This window comes from Malaya genurostris, chromosome 1 (genome assembly GCF_030247185.1).
Source record: "Malaya genurostris strain Urasoe2022 chromosome 1, Malgen_1.1, whole genome shotgun sequence".
NCBI lineage: Eukaryota > Metazoa > Arthropoda > Insecta > Diptera > Culicidae > Malaya > Malaya genurostris.
The window spans coordinates 71,365,292-71,379,948 of record NC_080570.1 but is presented as its reverse complement, the minus strand read 5'-3'; the positions used below and the strand labels follow the sequence as shown (position 1 = coordinate 71,379,948).

General features: G+C 34.2%; 1 protein-coding gene and 1 pseudogene across 1 annotated transcript; one reads left to right on the top strand and one right to left on the bottom strand.

Annotated features, from left to right (window-relative positions):
• Nucleotides 1–6,489: 6,489 nt before the first annotated feature.
• On the bottom strand, nt 6,490–12,762 carry LOC131426150 (uncharacterized; annotated as a pseudogene).
• On the top strand, nt 8,417–11,644 carry LOC131440409 (uncharacterized). Its single transcript, XM_058611674.1, has 3 exons — nt 8,417–8,503; nt 8,921–8,996; nt 9,642–11,644. Exons 2-3 carry the CDS (start codon nt 8,945–8,947, stop codon nt 10,793–10,795), a joined length of 1,206 nt encoding a protein of 401 aa, XP_058467657.1. The 5' UTR covers nt 8,417–8,503; nt 8,921–8,944; the 3' UTR covers nt 10,796–11,644.
• Nucleotides 12,763–14,657: the final 1,895 nt, after the last annotated feature.

The window sequence follows — 14,657 nt, the reverse complement described above, 5'->3', positions numbered from 1 at the left end:
GATATCGCTCCATCTTCTCCAACAATCGCTTCGAGTAGTGGGTGGATACCAGATCCGGCCAGAGCATCGCATCTTCGCTCGTATGGTGTTTCTTGATGAACGACGCAACTACTGGCAGGCATTTCGTACTATAAATTTACCCATACTCGGGCACTCCGGAGCGAAAGAAAGGCGGGTTTGACATCCCTTCTTGCTGATTGTCAGCCACCGCAGCAACGTTTTTGGGGAACTGAGTGTGTGTAAGAAGAACTTTACCTCGAAGTTTGCTTCCTTCGTGGGTACCACTTTTCCCTCAGACTTTCTCTGCAGATTTCTCTGGAGATTCTTTGTTGCTTAGGGTCGTCCGGAACCGGACTTTTTTCCATTGCTCCGAGCGTTGTACAATGATGCAAAATTCTGTTGATGCCGGAACGAGCATATTCGTCGTCCACAAAGTGCCGTACGATATCCGTTTTAGACGCAGCAGGGTGCCGTTCTATGAACGTACGCACTTTTGAACGGACTTCACTGTTCACTGTTTTTGCCATTACGGTTAGTGTTATAAATGTTCATTGCTTCACTGTTTTTGCCATTAAGGTTAGTGTTAGTGTTAAAAGTTAATAGAGCTGTCAAATTTTGTCTGCTGACTCATGGGCAGTGATGCCATTTCACTAGAGTGACACACCACTGTGTAAGTGTCATTCCTACACTGTGTATCCAATCAACGAAACCCACACAAAAAGAAAAGCGCACTTTTTCTAAGTTAAAAAAGCTGGTTCGAGAGTTAAAAAGCTGGTGCGAGTGAACCACATTTTCTTCGCATGGATCGCTTTCAAGCGCTCTCGCCTAAATACATCCAAGTGACCACTGGCGCGTGCTGGTGAGCGAATACTTCTGTGTTCGAATTTTAGAGCAATTTGGTGTGATCCAGTACTAGAGGTAAAAGAAAATAAACACGCGCTCTCATGATGCGTGAACACTCTTTATAACAGTTGTGTGTATGTGTGAAAGAGAAGAGCTCTCGTCGATGTTGTCAGTGCGAGGGGAGAAATTATACTTGCTGTTCGTCACACAGATGAGATGGACATCTTTGCTCATGGGGTACTGTGACTGATGCTATATGGGTAGTGAAATTAGGTTATTGAACGGAACCCTGACGTTAGCAGAGACCTGATAAGTAAAGAACGAGTGACCTGTCCAAAAGAATATAATGGGTACGAAACTGCCATCATTTTGGATTAGATGTAATGAGTTGATAACATTACAGATGAAATTTCTATTGATTTTCCAAAGGCCATATGAGCAAGATAGTTGATAGATAGTTTCTCTATGTCCACATTCTCTTTCGATTATTGTGACGCGAATAATTAAGTTTTCGAAGATTTCATAATTTTGTTTGGTAATCGAACGTTTCCGGTATCATTTTGTATAGTTTACTGGTAACCCAAGTAACAATTTATGTTATGCTAGCTTTTTTTGTGACTAGTTTGCAACCATAAATTTGAGTTATTGTTACTAACATCTAACCACTTGCGTGACTCAAAAAGCTACTAGTTTCTATGTCGGTTAAAAATAAGTTGTCGTTACGTTGTAATGCCATACTGAAATAACTTATTTTCCATAACTTGAAAATAACTTATTTTCAAGTAAACTAGTTGAAACTTTGTTGCCATCGACATTATAAACATTGAATGAATCCATAATGTTTTTCTATTAACAATAAAAAGACAGTATAGTATTCGAAATTACAAATTTGATACAAGGTACAAATTTCACAACGATTTTAAAACTATCGAGTGGATTTAAATTCAAATTACCTGTTTTTATGCGCCTTCAATCAAAATCTGTTCATGAAGATATGAACAATAAACAACGAAAAAACCTTATGTTCAGAATGCTCAAAATTAATCCAAGTAGAGTTATTTCTCATTATTTTAAATTCATATATCATGATAATTGTAATATCACAATCGATGCTTAATTTGTTTATTTGTTTATTGTTGTAAAATCAACAGACACATTGTAGTCCTAATGATAGTTTCTAATACTAAGTAAAAAATTTGCTTGAATTGTTTTCCGTGAAAGGTTGAAGTCAAATCCAGATGATACACGATTGAACGATCTTTGCAAGCCTATAACGGCACCGTTTGTTCCATAGTTGGTGCGACGTAGAGGTAGTCGAAGAAAGGCGTTGTTACGGAGAGCACGGGGACGAACATTAATATTAACCTCACGGAGCAAAGCGGGGCAGTCAATCCTATCACTCAAAATATCAGCTATCATCAAAGCACGCGACAGCTCTCGTCGTACTTGTAGTGTGTCAAGACCAATCAGCAATCCGCGACTTTCATAGCTCGGCAGTTGATGTGGATTATTCCAAGGTAATCGTCGAAGAACAAAACGTACGAATCTACGTTGTATAGATTCTATTCTATGAGCTCCATTGAGGTAAAGAGGGTTCCAGACTACTGAGCAATATTCCAAAGTAGAACGAACGAGTGTACAGTATAGAGTCTTCAGGCAATAAATATCATTGAAGTGCTTAGCCATTCTAAATATGAATCCTAAACAGCGTGAAGCTTTCGCAACAATGTAGTTAATGTGCTGTTTGAATGATAACTGCTCATCGAGAAAGACACCAAGATCTTTGACGCATGTCGATCTACTAATCATGAATCCTTCAAGATAATATTCGAATTTGAACGGTAACTTTTTCCTTGTGAACGTAATGATTGAGCACTTTTCGGGATTCACTATCATATGATTGGTTTTGCACCAATTCGCAAAGATTTCCAATTGCCGTTGAAGGAATGCCGCATCTTCTGAGCTGCGGATGGTGTTATAGATCTTGAGGTCATCAGCGAAAGAGACTCGTGGTACATCCAGACAAAGATTTACATCATTGAAGTACAGTAAGAAAATCAAAGGTCCAAGATGACTCCCCTGTGGAATTCCAGACGTTGCAACAAATTCTTCGGAAAAACAATCATCAATTTTGATAGTAAGACGTCGATTGCTGAGATATGATTGTATCCATTGAATGACGTTTGCACCAAAGCCGAGTCGATTTAATTTTGCAATTGTGATGTCGTGATTGATTTTATCGAAAGCAGAAGAGAGATCTGTATAGATAACGTCCGTCTGCAACCCGTCTGACATAGCGTTTGTTATGTAAGATGTGAAAGATACGAGGTTAGTAGCTGTTGAACGCTCCGGCATAAACCCGTGTCAATGCTACATCAATTTAATCTCTATATTGTTTTCTTCGAGTTTATAATAGTGCATAGAACCAAAAGGAGTATTCTGCCTTTCATTATTTTCGTCAAAAAGTAGTTTTAAAAAAAGTAATATCCTGGTTTTATTCATGTTTTATACACTTCTTGCGACTCCATAGTGTGATCGCCATATTCAAACCAACAAAAGTTTTTTAGGTTGCATTTCCGTTGTCATTACGTTAAGGAAACCTACCGATAGTTATTTAAACCAAGGTAGAAATTGTATGTTATAATCTTAAAATATCTGTAGTTATTGCTACATCAATTCACCGTAACGATTTACATATACGCTTACGTATTTATAATGGCTTCGCAACCTTTTTTCAACTAGTAGCTAAAACCATAGCTGTTATTGAAGATATGTTAGAATCAAGTAACGATAACTTACAAATGATAGCTAGTTCAATGTCACCTTGTTTGAACCAGCATAACATAAAAAACATGTTCGTGCTCTTGTCGCAACATACTTGTGGTATCAGAACTAGTTACGAGTTGCTGATATTGGAGTCAAATAAACTTATTTTCAACAAGTAGCTAGAAGCATAGTTGTTATTAAAGATATGTTTGGATTAAGTAACGATAGCTTATAATTTATAATTAATTCAATATGACAAAAAGATGTGGTGTTTTGAAACCTCAACAACTATTTCGTAATTAGTTATGTTATGAAGAAACATTGCTGTCATCTTGTTTTAACCAGTGTAACATAAAAAAACATATTCGTGCTCTTGTTGCAACATAGTTTGGACTTAGTTGCATCAGAGCTAGTTGCGAATTGCTACTTGGGAAACGTGGAAACCGCTTAGTAATTAAGAAAATAGAAATTGCACAAAGAGAAACGGTCACTTGCTTTTACGACAATTCAAATCCACGGAGAGATGTCGTCACTCTGAGATTGCCGACACTCCAGTGGAATTATCGGTTGATTTTTCATTAGGTTGACAGTTTCTCTTTAATCAATCTCTCTCAGGGCTTGCATATTGAAGCAACGAATATGAACGAAAGGGTTTCACTATCTGTGCTATTCACACACATTCGTATGTCAGGTAGAATTCACAGCGCAACCCAAGCCAGGAGAGCTGCTTCGTTCGTTCATTAGTTCATGAATATGCCCGCTTGCTGAGACCTATGCTTCATGAGGTTAGCATTTGATGAATGGTTCTCATATTGTAGATGCCTATGAGGAAACTAGTTTCATAACTTTTAATTCCGATGAATATTAATTTAAAGAACATTGCTTTTAGTGTTTCTAGGATATGTACACAGTGTAAACTGCCAAGAAACAAATGGATCGTTTTGAAAAATTTGATCAAATTTGGTCTTGGAATGCGAACATTATGTTAAAAATGATTTCTGTAAACCTACTTTTTAAAAATAAACCGTAAACATTGCCTATATGACGTTGCTTCGCGTCTTGTAGCACACCGTGAGGCATGGTCTTCTTTCTCGTACAATACTAACGAGAGTGAACCCTTCATTTCATTACATTGTCATGGATTGCTTAGTTCATGTGTTAACTGAGAATGAGAGCACAGACAATTTACTTGGCAAGGGGAATTGGTCTGCTCAGTAGCATATACTCTCACGCATCCATTTTCTCTCTAATATAGGTCTCTCATTCAGCTATGTCAAGCAAAGTGTTCACAGCAGATATTTTTTGTTGCTTCGTTCGTTTGAGGATTCACAATACAAGCCCTGATCTCTCTTTCGATGATTGTAACGTGATAAAAAGATTTTCTTTGATTTCACTACTCCATTTGGAAGTCAAAAGCTTCGGGTATCACTTTATGCAAAGAGTTGAGTGATAAACGTGGAAACCGCTTGGTATTTAATAGAAGAGAAAGTACACAAAGAGAAACTGTCACTTGCTTATACGCCCTAATGAAAAATCAACCGAGAATCATCGGCCCGAAACTTTCGAGAAAGTGAACAAAGAGAAACTGTCACTTGCTCTTACACTCTCATTGAACATAACTCAAAATTGAGTGACACATCACTCAAAGTCATAAAAAGTGCACGTACTCTAAACTTGAGTTACCACTTATCTACTCATTTTTGGGTTAAGGGGCGAAATTGTCAAAACTTGAGTAATTTTTACTCAAAATAAGAATAAAATATTTTGTTCAAAATTTGAGTAAGCTCAACTCAAAATTTGAGTTCCTTGCTCTCAAAATGAAGAAATTTTTCTTCGTTAATTTTCATATACAAAGTTATTCTTCTTACTCTTGAATGCGCAAAATAGTGATTCAAAACCGTTTCCTTTTGAACTTTTTGGACTAAAAATTGAATTCTTTTGATATATTTATGTTGCGCTTTTCACTAAGCATAATTGAAACCACAAAACATCTATGATTGACGTTGATTCATGTTTTTAAAACCGGATCTAGAAACGGCAATGGAAAACAACGTATTCTTGTGTTCCTTATTTCGATAAGAATATTCCGAGAATGAAAACGCACTGAACTGCAAGAAGTTTTTTTTTTACTAAAATGTTTAAAAACTCAACGCTTACTCTAAGATATGAATAAATTCGAGAGAACTCATGACAACGAGTTTATTTTACTCAAATCCATACTCAAATTTTGACATATTGTTCCAGTTTATGAATTTGAGTAATCGCAACTCATACGATGAGTTATGTTCAAAGAGCGTATACACGCTCATTGAACATAACTCAAAACTGAGTACCCCTCCACTCAATTTCATAAAAAGTGCACGTAGTCAAAACTTGAGTTTCTTCACGTTTACTCATTTTTGAGTAAAGGAATAAAGTTGTCAAAATTTGAGTAATAAAAAATCAAAACAGAAAAATGTGTACAAACTCAAAATTTGTGTAAATCTAACTCAAACTTTGAGTTTTTCGAACTCTAATTTAATTAACGTATTTTCACTCATATTTGAGTACATTCTACTAAACATTGAGTTCTTCAACCTCAAAATATTCTGTTCCACAATTTGTATTAGAATAGATCAAAATCATTCAATTTTTGTCTCATAACAGTCCGTGTATAAAGACTTATTGGACGTTGGACTAAAATGTTCCAACAACCCATAACGAAGTGACCTGTATGGGACTAAAATTAAATGGTTTTGAAACCTGTTTGACTTCTTACTGGATGTACCTGTAACCTAGAACACCCATAAGAATCGCATATATGACTAAAATGGTGAACAATATCAGGAAACGGTCTTTGAATCGTCAATAAACAACAAATTAGAACAATATGTTCTGGACAAGTGTTTGTATTTAAATTAAATTCCTGCTCTTTCCCCATCCTCCGCAGTAATTACTTTTTCAAATGCAGTTGCGAGACGGTTGACGCATGCTCTAGAGCTGTGAGATATAGTTTAGTATACCACACAAGACATAAAGTCATAAAGCATATACAACTCAGGAGGAATGTCAACTCCGAAAACCTTAAATGATTTAAAAAAGCATCTATCGCTTCTACAGAGTTTCTCGGTTCGAATATCAATTCATTTCCCACAATTAGGAAATATTTTCCTCGTTTCATTGGAGTGCCCAAACATGCTATAAATGATGCTTGCTGTGTATTGCTGTTCAAATATTGCTGTATTGCGTCGATTGAATTGTCTTGTGGCTACAAAGAAAAATTTTCGTTATAGAATAACATTTCAGTTTTTTGTAATATATACTACCTTAATCCATCGTATCACAGGAGATGCAATTTGCTCCTCGCTAATAGAGACTTTTCCATCAAGTTTACGTTTGATTCCTCGAGATGGTAATTTTGCCATTATGCAAAGGCATCCTCGGATGTAATCTGAAAATATTTTGGGATATTTTTCATTTAATAGAGAGTAGATAGAATTAAACTAAGTTCGATGAATAATAATTTTAATAGCCGACAGAACCGTACTAATCGAAAAATGAAATAAACTATGAGGAACTGTAATTGGCACTTATGACTAATAATAACGGTCATCTAATATGATATGGCATAGCTTACCGTCTTCCAGTAGCACAAATTTGTCTTCCGAATAGAATAAACATTTGGACAAAATTCCTTTGAAGTCAGGATCATGTTCACAGAATGGAAACAGACGCAAAAATGCTTGATGGATCTAAAAATTGAACTTATATATGTTAATATTTTTTTTTGCTACAATCTATTTTTAAGTATTATAAATAAATCAATAAATTTCTCTTAATCTTAGTGTATAAAAGTTCTAATCAAGTCAATATGTATTGCAATCGACTCAAATGTCGAATATCTAAATTTCGAACTCTGAACAATGATTTTTGCGTGTACTACTTATAATTCTCGGTTAATTTTTCAAAAGGGCATAAAAGCAAGTGACAGTTTCTCTTTGTTTACTTTCTCTTCTATTAATTACCAAGCGGTTTCCACGTTTATCACTCAACTCTTTGCATTAAATGATACCCGAAACGTTCGACTTTCAAACAGAATAGTGATACAAAAGAAAGACTTTTTAATCACATCACAATAATCGAAAGAGAGAGTGATTAAAGAGAAACTGTCACTTGCTTATACGCCCTTTTGAAAAATTTTCCGAGAATTTACTATTTCATGACGATACTTTTCCCTCTATATTTGAAGACAAACACGAGAAAAGGTCCTAAGTGCAAAGGACAGTTTCTATTTGTTTACTTTCTCTTTCGAGTATTACGGTTCAATTAGCTATCCTTCCATCTAACACTTCACATAAGACAATAGCAAAAACCATCAACTTTCGATAGGCACTGTAGAATTTGTTAGAAATTACTGGAATTTACCGTAATAATTCAAAGAGAAAGTAAACCAAGAGAAACTGTCATTTTCACTTGGGATCTTTTCTAATGTTCGTATCCACGATTACATATTTACGATCAAAGTTGAATCATTATTGAATAAGTGTGTATATACATACGTCGTTTTTAAAATAGATGCTATAGATACATTTATGTTTTCTTTCTTTATTTATATGTGAAATCAAGTTGTAAACCGAAAGTGCAAGAGGTCAATAAAATAGCTTGGAAAAGGTGAGGTAAAATAAAAACTAGAAGTGAAAACATGAAATAATAAAAATATTTTTTAGACCTTACCAAAAGTCCGTGGTAGGAGCGGAAGTGAGGAAACATATCCAAAATCTCACGAACGCTTTTCTTCTCTTTCAAAAAAAGTTGATGCAACGGATAGCATTTGGCCATATCTTCTGTAATTTGTTTTGCTTCTGAGGATAACGCCTCCTTAATTTTCAACAACTCTGTTTGTTGTAGGATATCGGTAGGTACAATAAAAATTCCAAGTTTTGTTCTGTTAAATTTGCGCAAGTGTGACGGTAGCTCCTTTATTATATTACGCAGTCTATGGTAAATGAGGCCACTATTCGCACCGTTGTTTCCACCTCTAGCAAAAAAAAATATGACTGAAAAAAAAAATGATTGAAACATTTTAAAGGTATTATGTATAATCCTTGATACCAACCTCATCCGGAGCATCTTCGCGAATTCGTGTTTCTCTAAGTTGTGGAAACAGACTTATAATTGCCTTAGCCAGATCTTTCTGTTCTTCGGTTGTTGGATAACTGTAATATACCCAACGTGGTTTTTTATTAGAAATAAATCGATAGTGATTGATTCTCAATTATAAAATTTGAATTTGAGCTTAATGATTCAAATAATTTTTTTTTCCTATTTTCAGTATTGAGGGGAAATAAGATATAAAATGGACCCTCCTGACACGTTTAATGACCAAGGAAGTTCCGCTAAAGCGATTGGTGAGTATAGTTTTAATGTATATATTATTCAATGCACATTAGTTCTTCATATTTTGACGAATTCATGTCTGCCTCGGGTTCGATGAAAATCCCGACTTAAAAGCATCAGGATAGCATGAAGAAATTGTGTCTGTATTTTAAAGGTTGAAACCACAGGGCGGTCGCAGAGCAGTGTGTCAATCACACCTTAATGCTCCTGTCAGTACAGCTCCGACACTTATTTCTCATGAACGGCACAATTGTGGACAATAGTTCTCATTCTGAGGCACTAATTGTGCCTCACAATACAATGCGCACTGGGGCAAATTTGGTATAGATGCAATGCAAAATATCTGCGACAGTCGCACAAGTTTATCATATCGGTTTTGACATTTGTATTAAGCAGTTTTGACCATTTGTATTAACCCAATTAGTTTCAACCAAGGGTGAGTTGCTTAATACAAATGGCCAAAACTGTTTAATATACATGCCAAAACCGCAAAATAATAGAAAATTTTTATATTTAAATGCAGAATCTAAATACGGCTTTACTGCTAATAAATTCAACAGCTTCGAAAGAAAAATTATCTCACATATAGACAGCATTTATAAAAAAAGCTTCAATATTTCATACTGAACTCTATGTAAATTTTATTATATTTTTAGAACTCCGTTGTCATATGAAAGGATGTGGACTACTTCTTAAAGGCGGAGTTGATAGATTAGATGAGCTAAAATATCATTATAGAAATGTACATCAACTCAACACAAGCTCTAAAAACGTCCTGCCATTCATGTGCAGTATATGTAACGGAACATACCTCAAGTTTTATCATCTTAAAGCTCATATTCTAAAATGTCATTTAGAATATAATCAAGAAACTGTAGAAGATTCGCATTCATCTGCATCCCTCAGGTCAAATGAAATGGACACAGAATATGCAGCGGATAATAATGTTTCCGATTTTCACTTAATAACCAATCCTTTCTTCTTCGAACCACCTGTAACTTTGGAACAAGTATCTCTTGAAATGTTGAATCAAATTACAAAAATGCATTGTGATGTCTCTCTACCTGAGAGTAAGATTAAGGTTTTTATCGAAGGTTGGACAACTTTACTAAAATGGTGTCAACAGTACACGGTGACCATCGTTAAAAAATTCGTGGAGGCAAAAGGACTTTTATACGAAGATTCAATGGTTATACAAATGTTCAATGATTTGTTAGTTCCCAATGTATACAATGATGTCAAAACAATTGATGATAATCTTTCTTATCTGGCAATGCAAGCTAAATGCATGGTTCCAACACCACGAGAAATAATAATTGCGAAACGGAGAAAAATTAAACATGTTTTTACAGGTTCAAAATTTCAGTCTCGAAAGCAGAATTATAAACAAAAGGTAAAAATTGAAAAAGATGTTGCTCACTACATACCTTTGATAGATACTTTACGATTGATAATAAGTAATCCAGAAGCCAGGAATATGATATGTACGGAAGATTCTGGAAATAATGACATGATTTGTTCTTATAAAGATAGTGCACAGTATCAAAAACATCAATTTTTGCAAAGATTCCCATACGCTCTTCGTCTTTCAATACACATTGATGACGTAGAATATTTAAACCCTCTTGGATCGCGAAAAGGGAAGAAAAAATTGACAAACATTTCATTCAAGATACAAAATTTACTTCCTGCTATCAACTCTGGCTTATCACGTACTTACTTGACGTTTATGGTTCGTTCAACATTACTCAAAAAGTATGGATTTAAACAGATTTTAGAGCCCTTGATCATTGGTAACTGTTCTTGGTGATACACTTGCAGTGCACGAAATTTTTGGTTTAATGGGACCACAAGCGAAATACTTTTGTCGCCAATGCTATATTACACGCGATCAACTTGAACAAGGACAGTTTGGAGAAGTTGCTCCATATAAAACAGAAGGCAGTGTTAGACTAGATTTATTGGACATCGCACAGAAGATTAAAACTCCTAAGGATGGTGGAATCATTGAAGAATGTGTACTAAACAGTCTTTCCTACTTCAACAGTATGAACAATTACACTTTCGATCCTATGCATGATTTGTTGGAAGGAGTAGTATCTCTGGTATTGAAGTTGGTGCTAAATGATGCTGTTAATGTGAAAAAAATAATTAATCCACAAGACATAAACGATCGGATTGAATCTTTTGCATACGGTCCAACCGAAAAGTCAAACAAGCCATCTAGCAACTTTTCAGTTAAAATTCTGAAAGCAAAAGGTAACACATTGAGTCAATCTGCTTCTAAGATTTGTCTTCTGTTGCGAATATTCCCCTTTGCGTTCAATGATGTTTTGAGTGAGTGTAAAGGTTATTCTAAATTGGTTGGCCTACTCTTGAAGATAACATTCATTTCGTTCTCCAACAAAGTTCCTAAAAGTATGATAGCCGAACTAAAAACGACAATCGCTGAGTTTCATAGCTTATTCCTTTTATGTTTCCCACATGTACATCCAATCAATAAAATTCATCATTTGTCACATTATCCCAGGATCCTTGAAGAAAATCAACCGATTGGAAATTGTAGTTGTATGACATTTGAAGCTAAATTTAAAATTTCGAAAGGGCAAGCTAAAAATTGTAACAATTTTATTAATTTTACTCATAGTTTGTCAAAACGATTGAATCTTCGTCAGGTTTATGAAATCACGCAGCACGAATATACACTTGATAAAATTGTAATTTACTTGAGTGCAGTTGTGAACAAAAACAAACTTGATTTCAAAGCGCTGTTTGATTTGCCTGATCAGATAACGTTGATATCACAGTTTACTATCAATAACACCAATTTTAGACCAGGATTTATTATTAAGTACAAAAAATGTGATCAAAATTATTACGGAATTTTGAAGGCAATTGTTTATTCTCATAGTCTATTCATTGCCATTATTCAGGAATTATATACTATAGGATACTGCCCAGAGTTGAACTCATTTAAAGTGAAAGAGAGCAACAATATAGTGAGAATTCACACTACAAATATGTTTTCAAGGAAAGTTTACAGTCTTTGGAGACTTGATGAATCGGATAGTGATGTATTTTATATAAGTTTAAAATATGTAGATGACTAATAAAATATTTAAAAAGTGAAAACTAATGAAGTTGATTTATTGCGATTTCCAAAATTATTGTCGTTGCATTAGGGAAATGTACTTACATTTGGCTTTCTACTATTCTTTTCTCCAATGGTAAACATGCTATCTGGATTAGACGGTTCAATGCGTTTTTCGGAAAGATTGGTATTTCCCCTCGATCCAATGTAGGGAGAATTTTGAATTTGAATTTTATGTCCCCTTCCAAAAGCTCTCGAACGTCGTTAGCCAAAGTGTCAACTTTAGAGTTTGACTCTTGGCGATCTACACCAGGTGTATTTGCGTTTATATAGTTTATAATATCTATTAAAATCATCCGAGGACCTTTCTCAATTATCCCTATTTCTTGTAGATCAGCATCACTCATCAGAGATAGGGAGTTGTCGTTGATTTTTTGAGCTGTGCACATTTTTAAATAGGTTATTTTAAATAAATTAATAAAGCAAAACTCACCTTTCAATTTGTTAAATGTTTCAGTATCCAATTTGATTGCAGCTTGATCCATTTTCTTCTACTGATATTTGATTTTCTTGCAAGATCACAAATAAGAACACACCGAACAACACGACGACTAGATTTTTTTCACTCAAATATTTGAAAACTTAACGCTTACTCTATAACGCATGAGTAAATGTAAAAGAACTCATAGCTTGAGTTAATTTTAATCAAATGAGAAATCAAATTTTGACAGATTGCTCCAGTTTATGAATTTGAGTACCCGGAACTCAAACTTTGAGTTATGTCCAATGAGCGTGTACGGCCTTCTGAAAAATCAACCGAGAATTAGGTACACTGAAATGAAAATCTTACTTATATTCATTAGATTTGTCATATGAATCGTATGCAGAATATAATTTATAGAGGTTATATGAAAACTTATAATCTTTATTTAAAGTGTACGTTAAATCTAAATAGACGTTACCATAATGAAAGTTATAAGAATATTCTATATAATGTATATTGAAGTCCGATGGAACCTAACTCGTTACATAATTTATATTCATTGGATGTGTCTCATGAATCGTACGCAGATGGTATTTCACAAAAGACATATGACAACTTATGACCTTTAATGAAACTCTACATAAAATCTAAATGATGTTCAATAAATTTTATATCTTCATAATCTTTATGATATTGATAATCCATATACAAGTTATGCGAAAAGTCGATAAAACTTGAGCCGAAATAATTTTAATATTCATTACATTACATTACATTTTAATCGCATGCTGATTAAGTTTATTAAAAGTCATGTGAAAACTTGTAATTTTCATTGGAACCGTCCATCAAATCTGCAACAAGGAAGAAAACGAGACTGCTGAAGAAAATAACAACAAATGGAGTTTGTTTTTACAAAAGAATAGTTGTGAATCGCACTGCTTGAAGCTGAAGAAAGAGTTGTGTCCTCGATATTCATCGACTGCTCCAGACAATTTTTTATGAAGTTCTGTTACTTGAAATCGCTGACAAGACAGCTCATTAAAATTCTTTCAAGGATATGGCCCTGAAATTAATATCCGGTACGTTTCATTTTTCTGTCTGTCTAGTATGAGGATTTAAATTTTTCATTTATAGTTTCTGGATCCCACGTCTCCTTCGCAAATATCAGGAGGTGCTCCTTTACGGAACTGATGACTAGTATATCTTGAATCCTCGAAAAAAGGAGTAGTTTCCAATTATCAGCTTTTCGGAGTGCATCTGCTTCGTCTAGTGACAGTAAATATCCGATGAAATCAGCCAGTCCCAAAGAAGTAAGTGTAGTTGAAATATTAAAATAATATTTTATTATGAAACACTTTATATACGAAATATATAACAATAAGTTCTTGATAAAACAATTTTTTTATTGTTGTTTTTGATTCCCTTAAGCACATAATCTCAGTATTTTTTTTTATCAATTTGAATCTTATATGTATCACTTATTCAATCAAATAGCAATCATTTGATCTATATATAACTGCTATATCGAACTGGGTCTATAAAACTAGTCATATGGTATAGATAAACCTATCTATATTAATTCGAAATGAATATAATATGCGCTTCATAAATTGTTTCAATGCATGTTGTGTGGATATCTAGTAATGGTTATAGGGCGTGTCAATAAATTTGACTCAGACTGGAAATTTCATTCGTTATATGAAAATCTTGTAAAAATAACGTTACGAAGAGTTTTATGTTTCATAAGATTATCTTATATTTTTGACATGAGGTTTAATAAACTTTGTAGCTATCATTGGATATGCTTATAGTGAAAAATCATTAGAATGTCATATAATGTGAAAATGAAAATTTAGCTCAGTGTAGATTACTGTGTATACTTTTACCTGTGTATATTAATAAATTAGATGGCATCCCTGCTGGTAGAAATTCGGTAAGCACCGGTGTTGTCACTTTTTCAAATTTATCGGGAATTCGAAATTGAAGCAAGATTTTTTGTTTCCTTTTTGTTTTAAATTTATCTCAACTCTGTTAAAATTATGTTGTAGTTCATGCTGTATTTTTTTGCTTGTTGAACCAACAATACCACTTTAATGA